Source organism: Narcine bancroftii, chromosome 1, assembly GCF_036971445.1.
Source record: "Narcine bancroftii isolate sNarBan1 chromosome 1, sNarBan1.hap1, whole genome shotgun sequence".
In the NCBI taxonomy this organism is placed as follows: Eukaryota; Metazoa; Chordata; class Chondrichthyes; order Torpediniformes; family Narcinidae; genus Narcine; species Narcine bancroftii.
This window is the reverse complement of record NC_091469.1, coordinates 195,247,835-195,262,779: the sequence shown is the minus strand read 5'-3', so window position 1 is coordinate 195,262,779 and position 14,945 is coordinate 195,247,835. Positions and strand designations below refer to the sequence as shown.

The following is a 14,945-nucleotide window of genomic DNA, read 5'->3' as shown; positions in this document are numbered from 1 at the left end:
TCACATTCTTTTTATGGACTATAGACATTGGGCTAACTAGTCTGTACTTCCTTCACCCTCTCTTCACCCTTGTTAAATTTACCACCCTCTAAGTTGTAGCATTCCATGATTTATCAATTCTTGGGAAATGATGATCAATTTGATAATTTAATAGCCACCTCTTTTAATATTCTAGGATGCAGATACCTGGCCCTGTGAATTTATTGGTTTTCAAATCCAATCAAAATTTTCTAATACTAATTTTCTTTCATTTCACTTTATCACATTAGACTTGGTTTCTTAGCATTTATGGCAAGTTACTGTGTTTTCTTCCATGAAGGTAGAACCAAAGCATTATTTTAATTGCTCTGCCAATTCTTGGTACCCATCATAAAATCTTCCATTTTCTTACCACAAGGAATCTATATTCACTTTTTTTACATACTTTAGCTTTTATTAACATTGTATATTTATTCCTATACTTTATTTTGCCACCTTAAACATGGTCCATTTCTATTGAATTCTAAATTGTATCCAAGCTTGCTGAGTTTTCTACCGACTTTGTATGACTCTTCTTTATATGATCTCATTTATTACCAAGAAGATGGATGAAGGAAAGGCTGTGGATGTTGTCTACATGGACTTTATAAAGGTCCCATGTGGGAGGTTAGTTCAGAAGGTTAAGCCCTAGGTATCTGTGGAGAGGTTGTAAACTGGATTCAAAATTGTCTGTGTGGGAGAAAACAGTGGTAGTGAATGGTTGCTTCTCAGATTGGAGGCCTGTGACTAGTGGTGAACCTCAGGGATCTGTGTTGCGACCATTGTTGTTTGTTGTCTATATTAATGATCTGGATGAGAATGTGGGAAATTGGAGCAACAAAACTGCTGATTACACAAAGGTAGAAGGCATTGTGGACAGTGAGGAAGATTTTCAAAGCCTGCAGAGGGATCTGGACCAACTGGGAGAATGGGAAAGTAAATGGTAGGTGGAGTTTAATACAGACAAGTGTGAAGCGTTACATTTTGGAAGGGAAAACCAAGGTAGGGCATACACAATAAATGGTAGGGCACTGAGGAGTGCAGAGGAGCAAAGAGATCTTGGAATCCAGATACATTGTTCCCTGAAGATGGCATCACAGGTGGACCGGGTTGTAAAGAAAGCTTTTGGCATCTTAGCCATTATAAATCAAAGTATTGAGTATAGGAGTTGGGATGCTATGTTGAGGTTGTTTCAGACATTGGTGAGATCAAATTTGAAATATTGTGAGCAGTTCTGGTCACCTAACTCCAGGAAGGATATCATTAAGATTGAAAGAGTGCAGGGAAGATTTACTAGGATGTTGCCAGGTCTTCAGGAGTTGAGTTACAGGGAAAGATTAAACAGGTTAAGACTTTATTCCTTGGAGTGAAGAAGAATGAGAGGAGATTTGATGGAGGTTTACAAGATTATGAGTGGTTCAGACAGATTGGATGAGAGTAGGCTTTTTCCACTTGGGTTGGGGGAGATAAATATGAAAGGTCATAGTTTTAAGCTGAAAGGGGAAAGGTTTAGGTGGAACATTAGGGGAAAGTTCTTCACTCACAGTGGTGGACTGAGCTGCCATCTGAAGTGGTGTATACAGACTCTATCTTGTTTTAAGATTAAATTAGATTGATATATGGATGGGAGAGGTCTGGAGGTTTATGGAATGGGAACAGGTCAATTGAACTAGCAGAATAATGGTCAGCACAGACTAGAAGGGCCAAATGGCTTGTTTTCTGTGCTGTAGCATTATATCTTATTACTAATTTTTTCTTGTTCACTTTTTTTCAGGCATCTTATTTGTACACCCAATTTCTTCCTGACATACTGTAATTTGGTTATCTGCACCCCATTCAGTTATCTGTGCTATTTTCTTGTCAGTTTTCTTTAGCTATCTAGATTTCACTCCATCAGAACTCACCTCCCCTATCCTTGCCCTATTTGGTTATCCTCTACTTGGGTACTAAATTCACTAGAGCAGGTCGGTTGTAATCCATTTCATTGGAACAGCTCTCTCCTTCCCCAAATGCAATGTCGGTGCACCATTCACTGAACCCATTCTCCCCCCCCCCCCCCACCAATCATGATCCACTTATCATCTGATCCTATTAATTGTGCCAGATTACTTGGACAATAATCTAATATTATTAATTTTGTGCATGGAGTTGGAATTTCATCTCTGAGATGTTAGTGAATGTAATCAAGATTGGTAGTATCAGTATGTCTCTTACATTCACTGTACAGATCTTGCAAGAATTTCATCATCAATATCAGACCTTAATAAAATTTTTCCCTATTTACAGTTTCTAACCCAGTACAAATAGTTTGCTGAATGAAAAAAATAAAAGGAGGTAATTTATATTTAAATCTGTATAGCCCAGATGCTAAATCTAATTATATTATTTGCAAAATAAATATTTCAGATTTCACCATTTTCTTCCCTTTCTCCTTGTCTCGCAATAATGAGTTGTTTGTTCTGTAATATGGTTTTCAATACTTAGTAACCATTGTGTGAGAATCCAGAATGTGTGTGTCAGGGCATGTTCAATTGCAAACACACCACACGGTGTTGGAATGGATATTTTTAGAGCTACTTTTTGTTTCCCTGTTGCAAACATTTCAATACTTGAAAGAAAACAGCATGGTGATAATATTAATTATTAATTCTTGAAGACACTAGATGATTTTTTCTTTATTTTTTTCACATAATAAGTTTTGACAAGAACACAGTATTAAATTAGGAATGACCTAACAATGAATAATGTATTGTAAATAGGCCATTTCAACCCCAACCCTTCCAAGCATGGGCTATTCCCACTGATCTGTTCTCCTGTGACACCCTAATATCCTAAGGATAAATGGCGAGGTGGATTTGTTCAGTTGCCACTTGAAATGGAAGATGTCTCCCAAATATGAGTATAGATCCTAACCTCCCTACTTTTGGGATTATTCCAAATGTCATGAAATTGTATGGCACTGCAGGAAGATGAATACATATGGTTGAAGGTTACAAAGTCAGGATGAAGTTGAGATATTACAAACAATCTAAAATTTTTCAGTATTGTTTCCATGGTAATATTAGTATCAGTATACATAAGAATCCAATAATACGGTGACTAGGCCTTTTATAGGAAGATTGCATATTTTTAGGATTGTAGCACCTCTTGAAATGCCATATGGCAAACTAGTGATTCTCATTTCACTTATGCTTGTCCTGTTCACTATTCCTGATTACTCTCTTCCACCAATTACATTGGTTACAATAGGAGTTTCCTCTGAATTATTTTACTTGCATGCTTTTATTGGATGTGTTGGAATTTGTCATTTGTGTGGATTTCAATGCCATTGACTCTGGTGCCTTTGAGTGAATGTTGCTATGGTTATTTTATTGTGACTGGGTTAAACTCCTGAAGCTGTTTACCTAACTGTACCTCGTCTGTGGACAGCAGTGGTAGCCCAGCATTATCAACTGATGGACCAGCAGAAATAGTCACACCATAGCGGTCTTATCCAAGATGCTCCATCCAAATAATTGCTTTATATCAAAAGTCTGCTCCTTTTCACTGTGTCACAATAGGTGATGAATTAGTTTTTACTTGAACAGGTACCTCTTTGTTTCATTGAGTGGGATTCGTGGGCAATAGCTGGATCAGATAAAATCTTCTGCCCTTATTATCTACTGACTTAATTCAATTATTCCAAGTTAGATGTCAATGTTCCAGGATTGGGAATATTTCAGATACTATTGTACAATTTGATATTTGTATTGGAAAGTGTTGCTATTAGATGAATGACAAAAGGAGACAAACAAGATTATTCCCTCATTGGTGGAAACTAAAGATTGTTATGCTATTGGATTACAAATCCTTGCATCCTATCTAATGATCCTGAGATATTATAACCTGTACAGGCTCTTTGCAAAATCATTATTGCAGTCTTATGCTGATTTTCAAAAGGTGAAAATTTTATTACAGGAATTGAGAACTGTCAGGTGTCTTTTCACCATAGTAATGTCACATGTAAATGATGTGCTGCATTTTGACATGAATTGCATTATCTATTTCAATGACTACTATTTTAGTACAATTTTGTAACAAGAATAAGCCAAGAAAGGGGAAGAAATCAGTAAAGAGAACAACATTTTCCATCTTGGGTTACCTATGTCAGCGTTCAACACTCCCAGCACATTGCAAACATTCTACCTGTTGGCCAAGGTAGACACGCATAAAATGTCAGAAATAAAAGCAGAACATTTTCCTTCATTGATTTGAACCACTACTGATTTTTTTTTCTAGCGATGATTGATCTTGTACGTTAATTGTGTTTCTCCCTGTATGGATTCTGCCTAATCTGCTGAGAATCTCTAGCATTTTCTGTACTTATTTCAAATTTTGAGCATCTGCAGCATTTTGCTCTTTATGTTCTTTCTAAAATAATCCAATCTAAAATAATGTTCTATCATTAGAACATTACAGGACAGGTCTTTCAGCCCCTCAATATTTTCCTACCAAAAATAATCTAAACCCTTCCTACCACATAACCCTATATTTTCCTTTCATCATATGCCGGTCTCAGTCTCTTAAATGCCCCTATTGTTCCAGCCTCCACCACCATCCCTGGCAGGGCATTCCAGGCACCCACAATTCTCTATTGTTTTTAAATATTTACCGCTTGAGTGACCCCTAAACCTTCCTCCCTTTGTAGAGATATTCCCTGATGTTTGGTACTGCCCTGGGAAAAAGGCACTGGCTGTCCACCTTCACTATGCCTCTCAGAATCTTGAAGCCCTCTGTTAAGTCACCTCTCATCCTTTGCTCCAAAGAGAAAAGTCCCAGTTCTGCTAACTTTGCCTCATGAGACTTGTTTTCCAATCCAGGCCACATCCTTGTAAATCTCATCTGCACCCTCTCCATAGCTTCCACATAAAATGAGGTGCCCAGAATTGAACACTAAGACTAAGTGGAGTCTCACCAGAGTTCCAAAATGACCTTTCAACTCCTGAACTCAATCCCCCTATTAATGAAGCCCAGCATCTCGTAGGCCTTTTTAACTATCCTATCAACCTGCACGGCAATCTTGAAAGATCAATGGATTTCAACCCACAAGGTCCCTCCATTCCTTCACACTGTTGAATATCTGACCATTTATCCTGTACTCACCCTTCTGGTTTGACCTTCCAAAATGGTTCACCTCACACTTAAGCAGATTGAACTCCATCTGCCACTTCTCTGCCAAACTCTGCATCCTATCTATATTGTCTTGTAACCTTCGACAACCTTCAGCTCCATCCACAATTCCTCTAAATTTTGAATCATCCACAAACTTACTGACCCATCCTTCCACTTCTTTATCTTTATCATTTATAAAAATCACTAAGAGCAGGGGCCCCAGAACAGATCGCTGCAGACCTCCACTAGTCACTGACCTCCAGGCAGAATACTTTCCTTCCACTACTACTCTCTGCTTTCTACTTGCAAGCCAATTCTGAATCCACCTGAGCCAAAGTATCATGCCTCATGGCTTTCTGAACGAGTCTCTCATGGGGGACCTTGTCAAAGGCCTTACTAAAATCCATATGGACCACATCTACTGCCCTACCCTCATCAATTTCTTTTGTTACCTCCTCAAAAAACTCAGGCTTGTGAGGCATAACTTTCCCTTCACAGAGCCATGCTGACTATCTTGAGTAGGCTGTATTTCTCCAAATGCTCATAAATACAATCCTTAAAAATCCTCTCAATAGTTTGCACACCACTGACGTAAGACACACAGGTCTGTAATTCCCAGGATTTCACCCTATTACCTTTATTTCAACCAGGGGACCACATTTGCTATTCTTCAACTCTCCAGCACCTCCCCTGCACCCAAGGAGGACTAAAAGATCATAGCCAATGCTCCAGATATCTCTTCCCTCTCTTCCCATTCACACATCATTTTGGAGTATATTGTGTCTGGCCCCATGGAATCCCAACATGATTCCATGTCTTATAACAGCCATCTGCAGTTGCACTGATTAAGGTTACCAATGAAGTGCTAATTAATGCCAGAAGTAGATAAACTAAAAAATAAGGTTTGATAACCCCACCTATAGGATCATTACAGTTTTTGGTGTGATGGTTTTCAGTGGTTAGGGAAATGCAGCATTTAATGTGATGTCATTCATTGGTGTTCATAGAATTGATGTGTTCATGCAACTTCATTTGATCTGCAAATGGTAAAATTGTAATTTAAATAATATAAACTACTACTGACTTCAACACCTTCAGCTTCCTGCACTGTTCCATGAACCCGGTTTATGAATTCAAGAAACAGCCTATCATCTCTCAATCACGTCATTGGGTGTAGATGACCCAGGAGGGATATATTCAGAAGGTGAAGATAGATTTTTTTAAAATATACATATATAGGTTTGTAGTTCGCTGTCTCAAGACAGTCTATCAGCCGGCTTTGATGATTGACTTTGATTAGATGGATCAGCTTGTTAAGTCTTTGCAATGTTATTTTAGTTTTCCACTGGAATAGAATATTAACAATGCCCCATATGTTTAATACTGATATTAGCAAAATCCCCTTCAACATTTTCTAAATAGAAAATGAAATTGTAAAACTAATTTTACTTTTAACAATAATCTGCTCTCTTACCTGCCCACAACTTCAACATTAGAAATCGCGTAGAAATATTTGCTTAAGTATTTTCTCTGTACAAATGTTCCTCCAGTTGCGGGTTTTATCAGTCTAATGCGTAGGTCTGTTAACGTGAAAAAGTCTCTTAGACTTTTGTTAATGTCCATTCTCTTGTACAAAGCCTCCATATTCTGTAGGAATGAGCCTGCAAAAATGGCAAAGCGTTCTTTGACTTCAAAGTGCAAGTTCTTCTCATTTTCAAAGCCCACCCATTTGGAGTAGTCTTCAGTGCAGATGATCTGGAGAGCAGTCACAGGTGAGAGATCACGGACATTTTTAGCTTCCATTCTGAAAGCCTCCATGCAGTCCTCTGCATAGTACTGATAAGGCTGCCATGTCCTTCCATAGTTCAGTGACTTCTCTAGTATCATGGTGGTGGGTCGGCCTGCCTCAAAGGTAATGACGATATTCTCAGTGAGTTGGATGCTCTTATACCAGGACAGAGTGATGTTGGCCAGGAGAGGTTCAGGATATTTTCTCCAAGTGACACTTTGCCAGTAAGTTACAGGTCCATTATTCTCTTGATCAAACATCAGGTGGGGGGGATGAGCTAGGTCTGGGTTCGAAGCATCACATTCACTAAAGCACATGTAGGGATTACCCTGAAATGAGAATATGTAAAAGGTTTCATTATTTCTGGACATTTTATTCAGTGGTTAATTTATTTAGCAGCTGATTCAATAAAACAATTGAGCATTCTTACAAAAGCAACAAAACGCTACTGTAAGTAAGAGGAAGCATTTGTTACAAAAGGAATGAGCAAACCTTTGGAAATAGCATTACCAGAGTATCGTTAAGGCAATGCAACTTTGTACGTGCAATTTAAAAAAAATCTCAAGTCAAAATTCCCAAGGCAGCTCAGCTGTCCCTGGTCTCAGCAGGTCAGGCAGCAGGCCATGGAGAGAAGTAGACAGTCAATATTTAGTCGGGATTTTTTTGGGGGGCCTGACCCAAAATACCAACTGTCCATTTATCTCCATGAATGCTGTTGAGTTGACCTGTTGAGCCCCTCTGGCTCCTCTTTGCTGAGAATTCTAGCATCTGCAGTTCTTGTGTTTCTTGACAATATCTCCCAAAATTGACAACTTCATCTAGGAAAATAAATGCAGCAGGAATATGGGTACCCTGCTACCATCTCGTTGCTTTTCACCTTGATCTTCAGATATCATTACCACTGAATCAAAATCCTGGAAGATGACTACCTAAATAATGCCTTTGGGAGTCCATTAATCACAGGTGACTCAAAAATGACCAATCAACCCAACCTTCTCAAAAGTTAAAAAGAATAACAACAGCATCCCAGTTATCTCTAAATGCACAAATGTCTGCTATTACTATTTAGTGCATACTCTTGCTATAAAGAACATACTTAGCTGCTTTCTTATGCTTGCAATATATCAAAGTCCTTAGGCAGACATCAGATGTACATAGTGAGATGCCACAAAGAGCAGGTGAGATGCATCACCATTTAAGCTGTTCCATTAGTGTAAGGTTGTGGAATGGATACATAATCTATTACATTGTCTTTAATTAAGACTTCACCCAAAGTATGACACTTCTGACACAGCAGAGCTCTCTTTGTATTCAACTGAAGTGTCAGTCTAAATTGTGTATTCAAATTCTGAACCGGAGGTGAAATGCATTCAACTAAATCATGTTGACACATTGCAACAGTCGTCGTGCTAAGGTGATGTTGAACACACAGATTATATGCTCCTCCCATGTTAGTCACAACATGAATATTTTTGGTTAGGAAGATCAGATTTAATTAGAAGATTCATCATGTTACTTAAGTAATGAAATGGCAAAGAAATTATTGTGTTTATTGAAAACTAAAAGTGGTTGCAAAGCAATTATATTTTGAATCAAAACATAAAAATATACAAGCTGTTGAATAATAGAATCCCAATTAAATTGGTATTTAAAAGTTGATTTAAAAAAAAAAATCCTTTCACAGATAACCAAAGGCATCAAGAATAGTAAATTCAAAAATAAGAGTCTCTTTGGCATTGTTAGTGAGAATAATTGCTCTTGTGGATAAATACACACAATATTCACATTTTAACCACTGTCATTATTACAGATTGGCAGTGGACCAACTTGCTACTTTCCACCCAAATAACCTATGCTAAGAAACCCAGTACTATAAAACTACTCCAGCTTCTAAGTTTGGAACACTGAGCCATTTTTTTTTCTGTCTCTTTGATTCTGTGGTAACCAGGTCTCAATATGACTGGACTGGATCTCGAAGGATGTTAATCAGTTTGAATGGAGCAAGTGGAGAAATGGTTGAAGAAGCAATCCCATTAACAGTTGTTTTTAACTTGTGCATTGAACCTCACCATAGAACTTTTGCAGTACATCATGGTCCAATGGGACTGCAGGAGTCAGAAGTGATGGAGGACATATAACCATATAATCATTTACGGAGTGGAAACAGGCCATGTCGGCCTTTCGAGTCTGCACCAGTTCACTAGAACGACTCCCTTCTGTGTGTTTGAATAAAAAATCAGTTCTCTGGTATTTGGTAATCTACTCAGGAAACTGGCACAGAGCCTAGAGAACTGAGGCAAACAAGCAGCAAGGTCATGGAGTTGATACAGATAGAAGAGGAGGACGTGCCTATTGTCTTAACCATATAACCATATACGGAGTGGAAACAGGCCATGTTGGCCTTTCGAGTCTGCACTGGGTCACTGATTTTGTGCGCCCTCTTCAGGCAATGGTCCCGATGGGTTTGGCCCTCGAATTCCAACTTCAGTGGCTGAATTCTTCCGTTATTCCACCTTGGCAAACTCCAAGAGTCTCATTTGCAAAACGTTTTCTGGCCCAAATGATCATGATTTTAAGCAAATAAAGATGGATAAATCATCAAGGCCTGACAGGATATTCCCATAGACCTTGGGGGAAGCTAGTGCAGAAATCTTGGGGATCCTAGTAGAAATTTTTAAGAAAGGTGAAACCAGGAGAACATAAACAAGTCCTAAGGACGGGAGGGGGGAGGTGGGGAGGGTGGGAGGGGAGGAGGGGGGGGGGGGAGAAAATGACATTGTATATGTGTGTAAAGAAAAAAATGTGTATCATGGTTAATGTGATTTATGGTGTGAAAAATAAAAAATTATAAAAAATAAAAAAAAAACAAGTCCTAATTTTAGGGGTCAGCAATAGAAAAGGACAAGAACTTCAAATTCAGGGGCATTAACATCTCTGAAAGTCTATCCTGGGGCCTCCATGTTGCTCCAGTCATAAAGAAGGCTTTGTGAGGAATTTGAGGAGATTTGAAATGCCACCAAAGGCTTGCAAATTTCCACAGGTGGACCATGAATAGCATTCTGACTGGATGCATCACTCTTTGGTATGGAGGAACCAATGCATAGGACTGAAAGAGCCTTTAGAGAGTTGTAAACTCAGCCAGCACCATCGTTCAGCATATTCTGAACTACAGACACTACCTCACTAATTTATTTATTCTTAAAAATGTAATTTACGGCAATTTTTGCACCTGTAATGCTGCCACAAAACAATGAATTATGTGACATATTCATAACAACAAATTCTAATTATTATTTTTAAAACTTCCTTGGCAACAAGTGAGGTGCCAGAGGTTTCTATTGTTTAAAAAAGGTCCAAAAATAACCCAGGAAATTATAGCCCAGTGAGCCTGACATCAATAGTAGGTAAATTATGAGGAATTGAATATACAGTATGTGTGGTGCAGTGTGCAGCAAGCAGACGCAAAACACAGGAAAGACTATACTACAGGATTTCATCCACTTAAACTCTGTACACGAGTTGCAGTATTTCAATGGCTTCAAGTGTGTGACTGGCCCGGGAGGGATCGGCTCAAGTCTAAATACAGGTCAGTGATTGATAGCCGGCCAGGTGGAGTTGGCCTACCTGCAGGTACAGAGGTCACCCCCTGCAGTAGGCTGGTGGGCATGTGGCCCAGTCCTGTGGTTGTATCACCACAGTATGTAGATAGTCAGGGACTGATTAGGGATGGTCAACCTTGCTTTGATTCAAGGCAGATTGTGTTTAATAAATCTTAGATTTTTTTGAGGAAGGTTGATGAAAGAAATGCTCTGGATGTTGTCTATATCAGTGGCTTTCAAATTGCCCCCCTAAACTGTGTTTGATAAGGAATTACTTAAGGTGGTATGTGAGTAGATAGAAAAAGTTTGAAAACCACTGTTTTAATAGTACCTAACTGACTCAGTTATGTGCACGGTTTCCAAACTCCAAAGGAAATGTGTCAGTGATAATTTTTCTCAAGCAAAATATTTCAACAATTGAGTCCAGAGTGGTGGTTCTTAACCTTGCCTTCCCACTCACATACCACCTTAACCAATCCATGACCAATCACAGAGCCCTTATGGCATAGGGATTGCTTAAGGTGGAATGTGAGTTTAGGGGGAGTTTGGAAACCACTGGTCCACATGGACTTTATAAGGCCTTTAACAAGGTCCCACATGCGCGGTTAGTCGCTCAGTATTCATGGAGAAATAGTAATCTAGATTTGACATTAGGTTTATGGGAGAAGCCAGAGAGTTGTAGTGGATGATTGCACCTCCAACTGGAGGCCTATGGCAAGTGGTGTGCCTCAAGGATCAATACTGAGTCCTTTATTGTTTGTCATCTAAATTAATGATCAGCAAGTTTGCAAATTATACGAAGGTTGTAGTGGACAGTGAGGAAGGCTTTCCAAGCTTGCAGAGGAATCAAGACCAGGTGAGAAAATGGGCTGAAAAATGGCAAATGGAATTTAAAACAGACAAATGTTAAGTGTTACATTAGGAAGGGCAAACCAAGGTAGGACATGCACATTAAATGTTAGGGCACTGAGGAGTGCTGTAGAATAGAGAGATATGGGAATACAGATATATAATTCCCTAAAGTGGCGTAACAGCTAGATAGGGTCATAAAGAGAACTTTTGGCATATTGGTCTTCATAATGAAAGTATTGAGTGGAGGAGTTAGGATGTTATAATAAAGTTGTATAAGACATTGGTGAGGCCAAATTTGGATTTGTGTGCAATTTTGGTCACCTAACTACAGGAAAGATACCAATAAAAATGAAAGAGTGGAGAGAAGATTTACTTAAATGTTGCTGGTACCTGAGGAACTGTGTTACAGGGAAAGGTTAAACAGGTCATGACTTTATTCCCTAGAATGTAGAAGAATGAGGGGAGATTTGATAGAGGTATTTAAAAATTATGAGGGGGATAGATAGAGTAAATGCAAGTAGGCTTTTTTCCACTTTGGTTAGGTGAGATACAAACCAGAGGACATGGATTAAGGGGGAAAATGGAGAAGTTTATGGGGAACATGAGGGGGAAGAGCACACAGAGAGTGGTGGGAGTGTGGAGCAAGCTGCCAGCTGAAGTGGTGAATGTAGGCTCAATTTTAACATTTAAGAAAAATTTGCACAGGTACATACTGTGCATGGGGACAGAGGGATATGGAATGAGTTCAGGTCAGTGGGACTAGGCAGAGTAATGGTTTAGCACAATCCAGTAGGGCCAAAGAGTCTGTTTTCTGTGCTGTAATGTTCTCTGGAGAAGGGGAGTACACAAAGTTATCAAGCTGCAGCTACTGTGGGGATGCAAAACAAAACTCTGCTTGTATCATAATAAGTACATTTTAAACTGTTTCTGCAAGAGCTTTTGTTTACAACCACCCCTGAAAGAAATTGTATTTACATTTATTGATCTACTTGCAGGTTATATTTGTTCAATTTGGTTCACAATTCCTTCAAAGTCTCAATACATATTATGAATTCAGAATTACCTCCTCTGTCTTAAAACATGTTTGTTTCCATTTGGATGTTACAAGTCATTGTTTTTCTTTGTTCCATCTTTCTCCAACCAAAAATGTCATTATTTACTTGTGTGCTGTTTCCATGGATTAATTGAATGGCGTTGTGATACATTAAAAGGTTATGGTAGTCAGAAATCTTTGCATAATAAGGAACATTAAATTTGTCAGAAATATTAGAATAGTAGCAGCTGTCAGTGTATATTAATGGTCACAGGAATTATAATAGAAAACAAAGCTGATATTTTTCTCAACTACTCAACCAAATGATAGATTTAAAAATTGCCAAATACCCTTCTTTGTTCATATTACCTTACTAATCAAGTCAGTTTCTCTCAACATACACATTCAACTTTCCATTAGGAAATTTCAAACTTAATTTGGATGTGCTGAAGTAAAAATGGCTATTTTCACTGTATAGTAAAATGTGTAATTTTTTTTAATGAACTCCAAATAAAATGAAAATTCTCCACATATGTTGGCACTGCAGCCATTAGCATAAGTTTTTCAAATTTGACAACTTTGAAGTTTTGCCATGCATTTTTCACTTCCATCCTTCATAAAGTAGGTCTGAATGCTGCCAGCTTCTTCCTGGATGACAGACCTAACAAGTCTCTCTCCAAAAAAAACCTCCTCTGCCTGGTAGAACTTGTACTCACGATCAATAACTTTTCCTTGTGCTCAATTCCTCTTTCTCCAAATGAGAGTACCCATGGGTACTCCTATGGTCTCAGCTGTGCCTGTCTTTTTGTTGGATTTGTGAAGTAATCATTGCTGCAAGCCCACACAATTGTTTCTCCATTAAATCTATATAGCTTCATTGGTCCTGCCTCCTGCACCCATGATGAACCTCAAATTCACTTGGTCCATTCCTGGAAACTCTCTTCCCTTTCTTGATCTCTTTGTCTCCATTTTGAAGGGTAAACTATGTACACCATCTTCTGTAAACCAATTGACTCCCTCATTTAGGAGGGGAGATTTGATAGAGGTATTTAAAAATTATGAGGAGGATAGATAGAGTAAATGCAAGTAGGCTTTTTTCCACTTCGGTTAAGTGAGATACAAACCAGAGGACATGGATTAAGGGGGAAAATGGAGAAGTTTATGGGGAACATGAGGGGGAAGAGCACACAGAGAGTGGTGGGAGTGTGGAGCAAGCTGCCAGCTGAAGTGGTGAATGCAGGCTCAATTTTAACATTTAAGAAAAATTTGCACAGGTACATAATTAATTCTTCTGTCCCTTCTGTATCTGCTTCCAGAATGAGGCTTTTCATTCTGGGATATCCGAGATGTCCTCCTTCTTCTGTAAATGTGATTTCTCCCGTACTGGCATTAACTCAGCCCTCACCTACATCTCTGCTATTTCCTGCATGTCTGCCCTGGCCCCTCCAATAGATCCAAGGAGGACAGGAATTGCCTACCCACTGCATTAGCCTCCACATCCAACATATCATTCTCTGCAATTTCCACCACCTGCAACAACATCCCACCACTAGACAGATCTTCCCCTCCATTCTCCTCTGGGATTTCTCCCTCTATAAGTATCTCCCTCCCACCAATAGCCTCTTTGCTACCTACCCCTGTGACCTCGAGAAGTACTATACTTGCACTTTCACCTCCTCCCTCACCACTATTCTGAGCTCTGAACCGTCCTTCCAAATGAAGCAACACTTCACGTGAATCTGTACAGGTCATTTACTGCACTGGATACTCCCAATGACTTCCTCTATATTGGGGAGACTGGACATTGACTGGGAGATCACTTTGTTGATCACCTTCACCTTGTTGTTGCAACAACCAGGATCTAACTACTTCAATTCCACACCCCATTGCCACACTGTCCATGATCTTGTACACTGCCACACCTTGTATTTCCGTTTTGGCAGTCTACAACCAGATGGCATTAATATCAACCTCTGATTTCTGTTAACTCTTTTCCCTGGTCTTTCTTTCCCTCATCCATCTGTCCCTCTTCCTCCAACTCTCCTTTCTTTCCTTCTATCAGAGAGCTATATTTATTAGCCCTCTGCCCTCTCCCCAGCACTGGCTTATTTCTCTTCTACCCTTTCATCTGTATTCACCTCTGTGTTGCCTCCCTTTTCCCCACCCACCCCCACCCCTTTTTCATTCAAGTGTCTGCCTGTTTCAGGCTTGGACCTGAAATATTTTACTTTTTGTGGATGCTACATTACCTGTTGAGTTTCTTCAGGTCAAAGGACTCTACATCACCTTTATTGACCTCACCAAAGCCTTCGACACCGTGAGCAGGAAAGGGCTTTGGCAAATACTAGAGCGCATCGGATGTCCCCCAAAGTTCCTCAACATGATTATCCAACTGCACGAAAACCAACAAGGTCGGGTCAGATACAGCAATGAGCTCTCTGAACCCTTCTCCATTAACAATGGCGTGAAGCAAGGCTGTGTTCTCGCACCAACCCTCTTTTCA

General features: G+C 39.3%; 1 protein-coding gene across 4 annotated transcripts in view; it reads right to left on the bottom strand.

The window, feature by feature from the left end:
- Nucleotides 1-14,945, bottom strand: part of ntng2a (netrin g2a) — a 99,060-nt gene that overhangs the window by 70,562 nt on the left and 13,553 nt on the right. For all 4 annotated transcript variants that reach the window (XM_069887004.1, XM_069887025.1, XM_069887033.1 and 1 more), the window contains one exon: nucleotides 6,644-7,287. In XM_069887004.1, coding sequence (XP_069743105.1) covers nucleotides 6,644-7,287 — 644 coding nt within the window. The remainder of the gene's footprint in view (nucleotides 1-6,643; nucleotides 7,288-14,945) is intronic.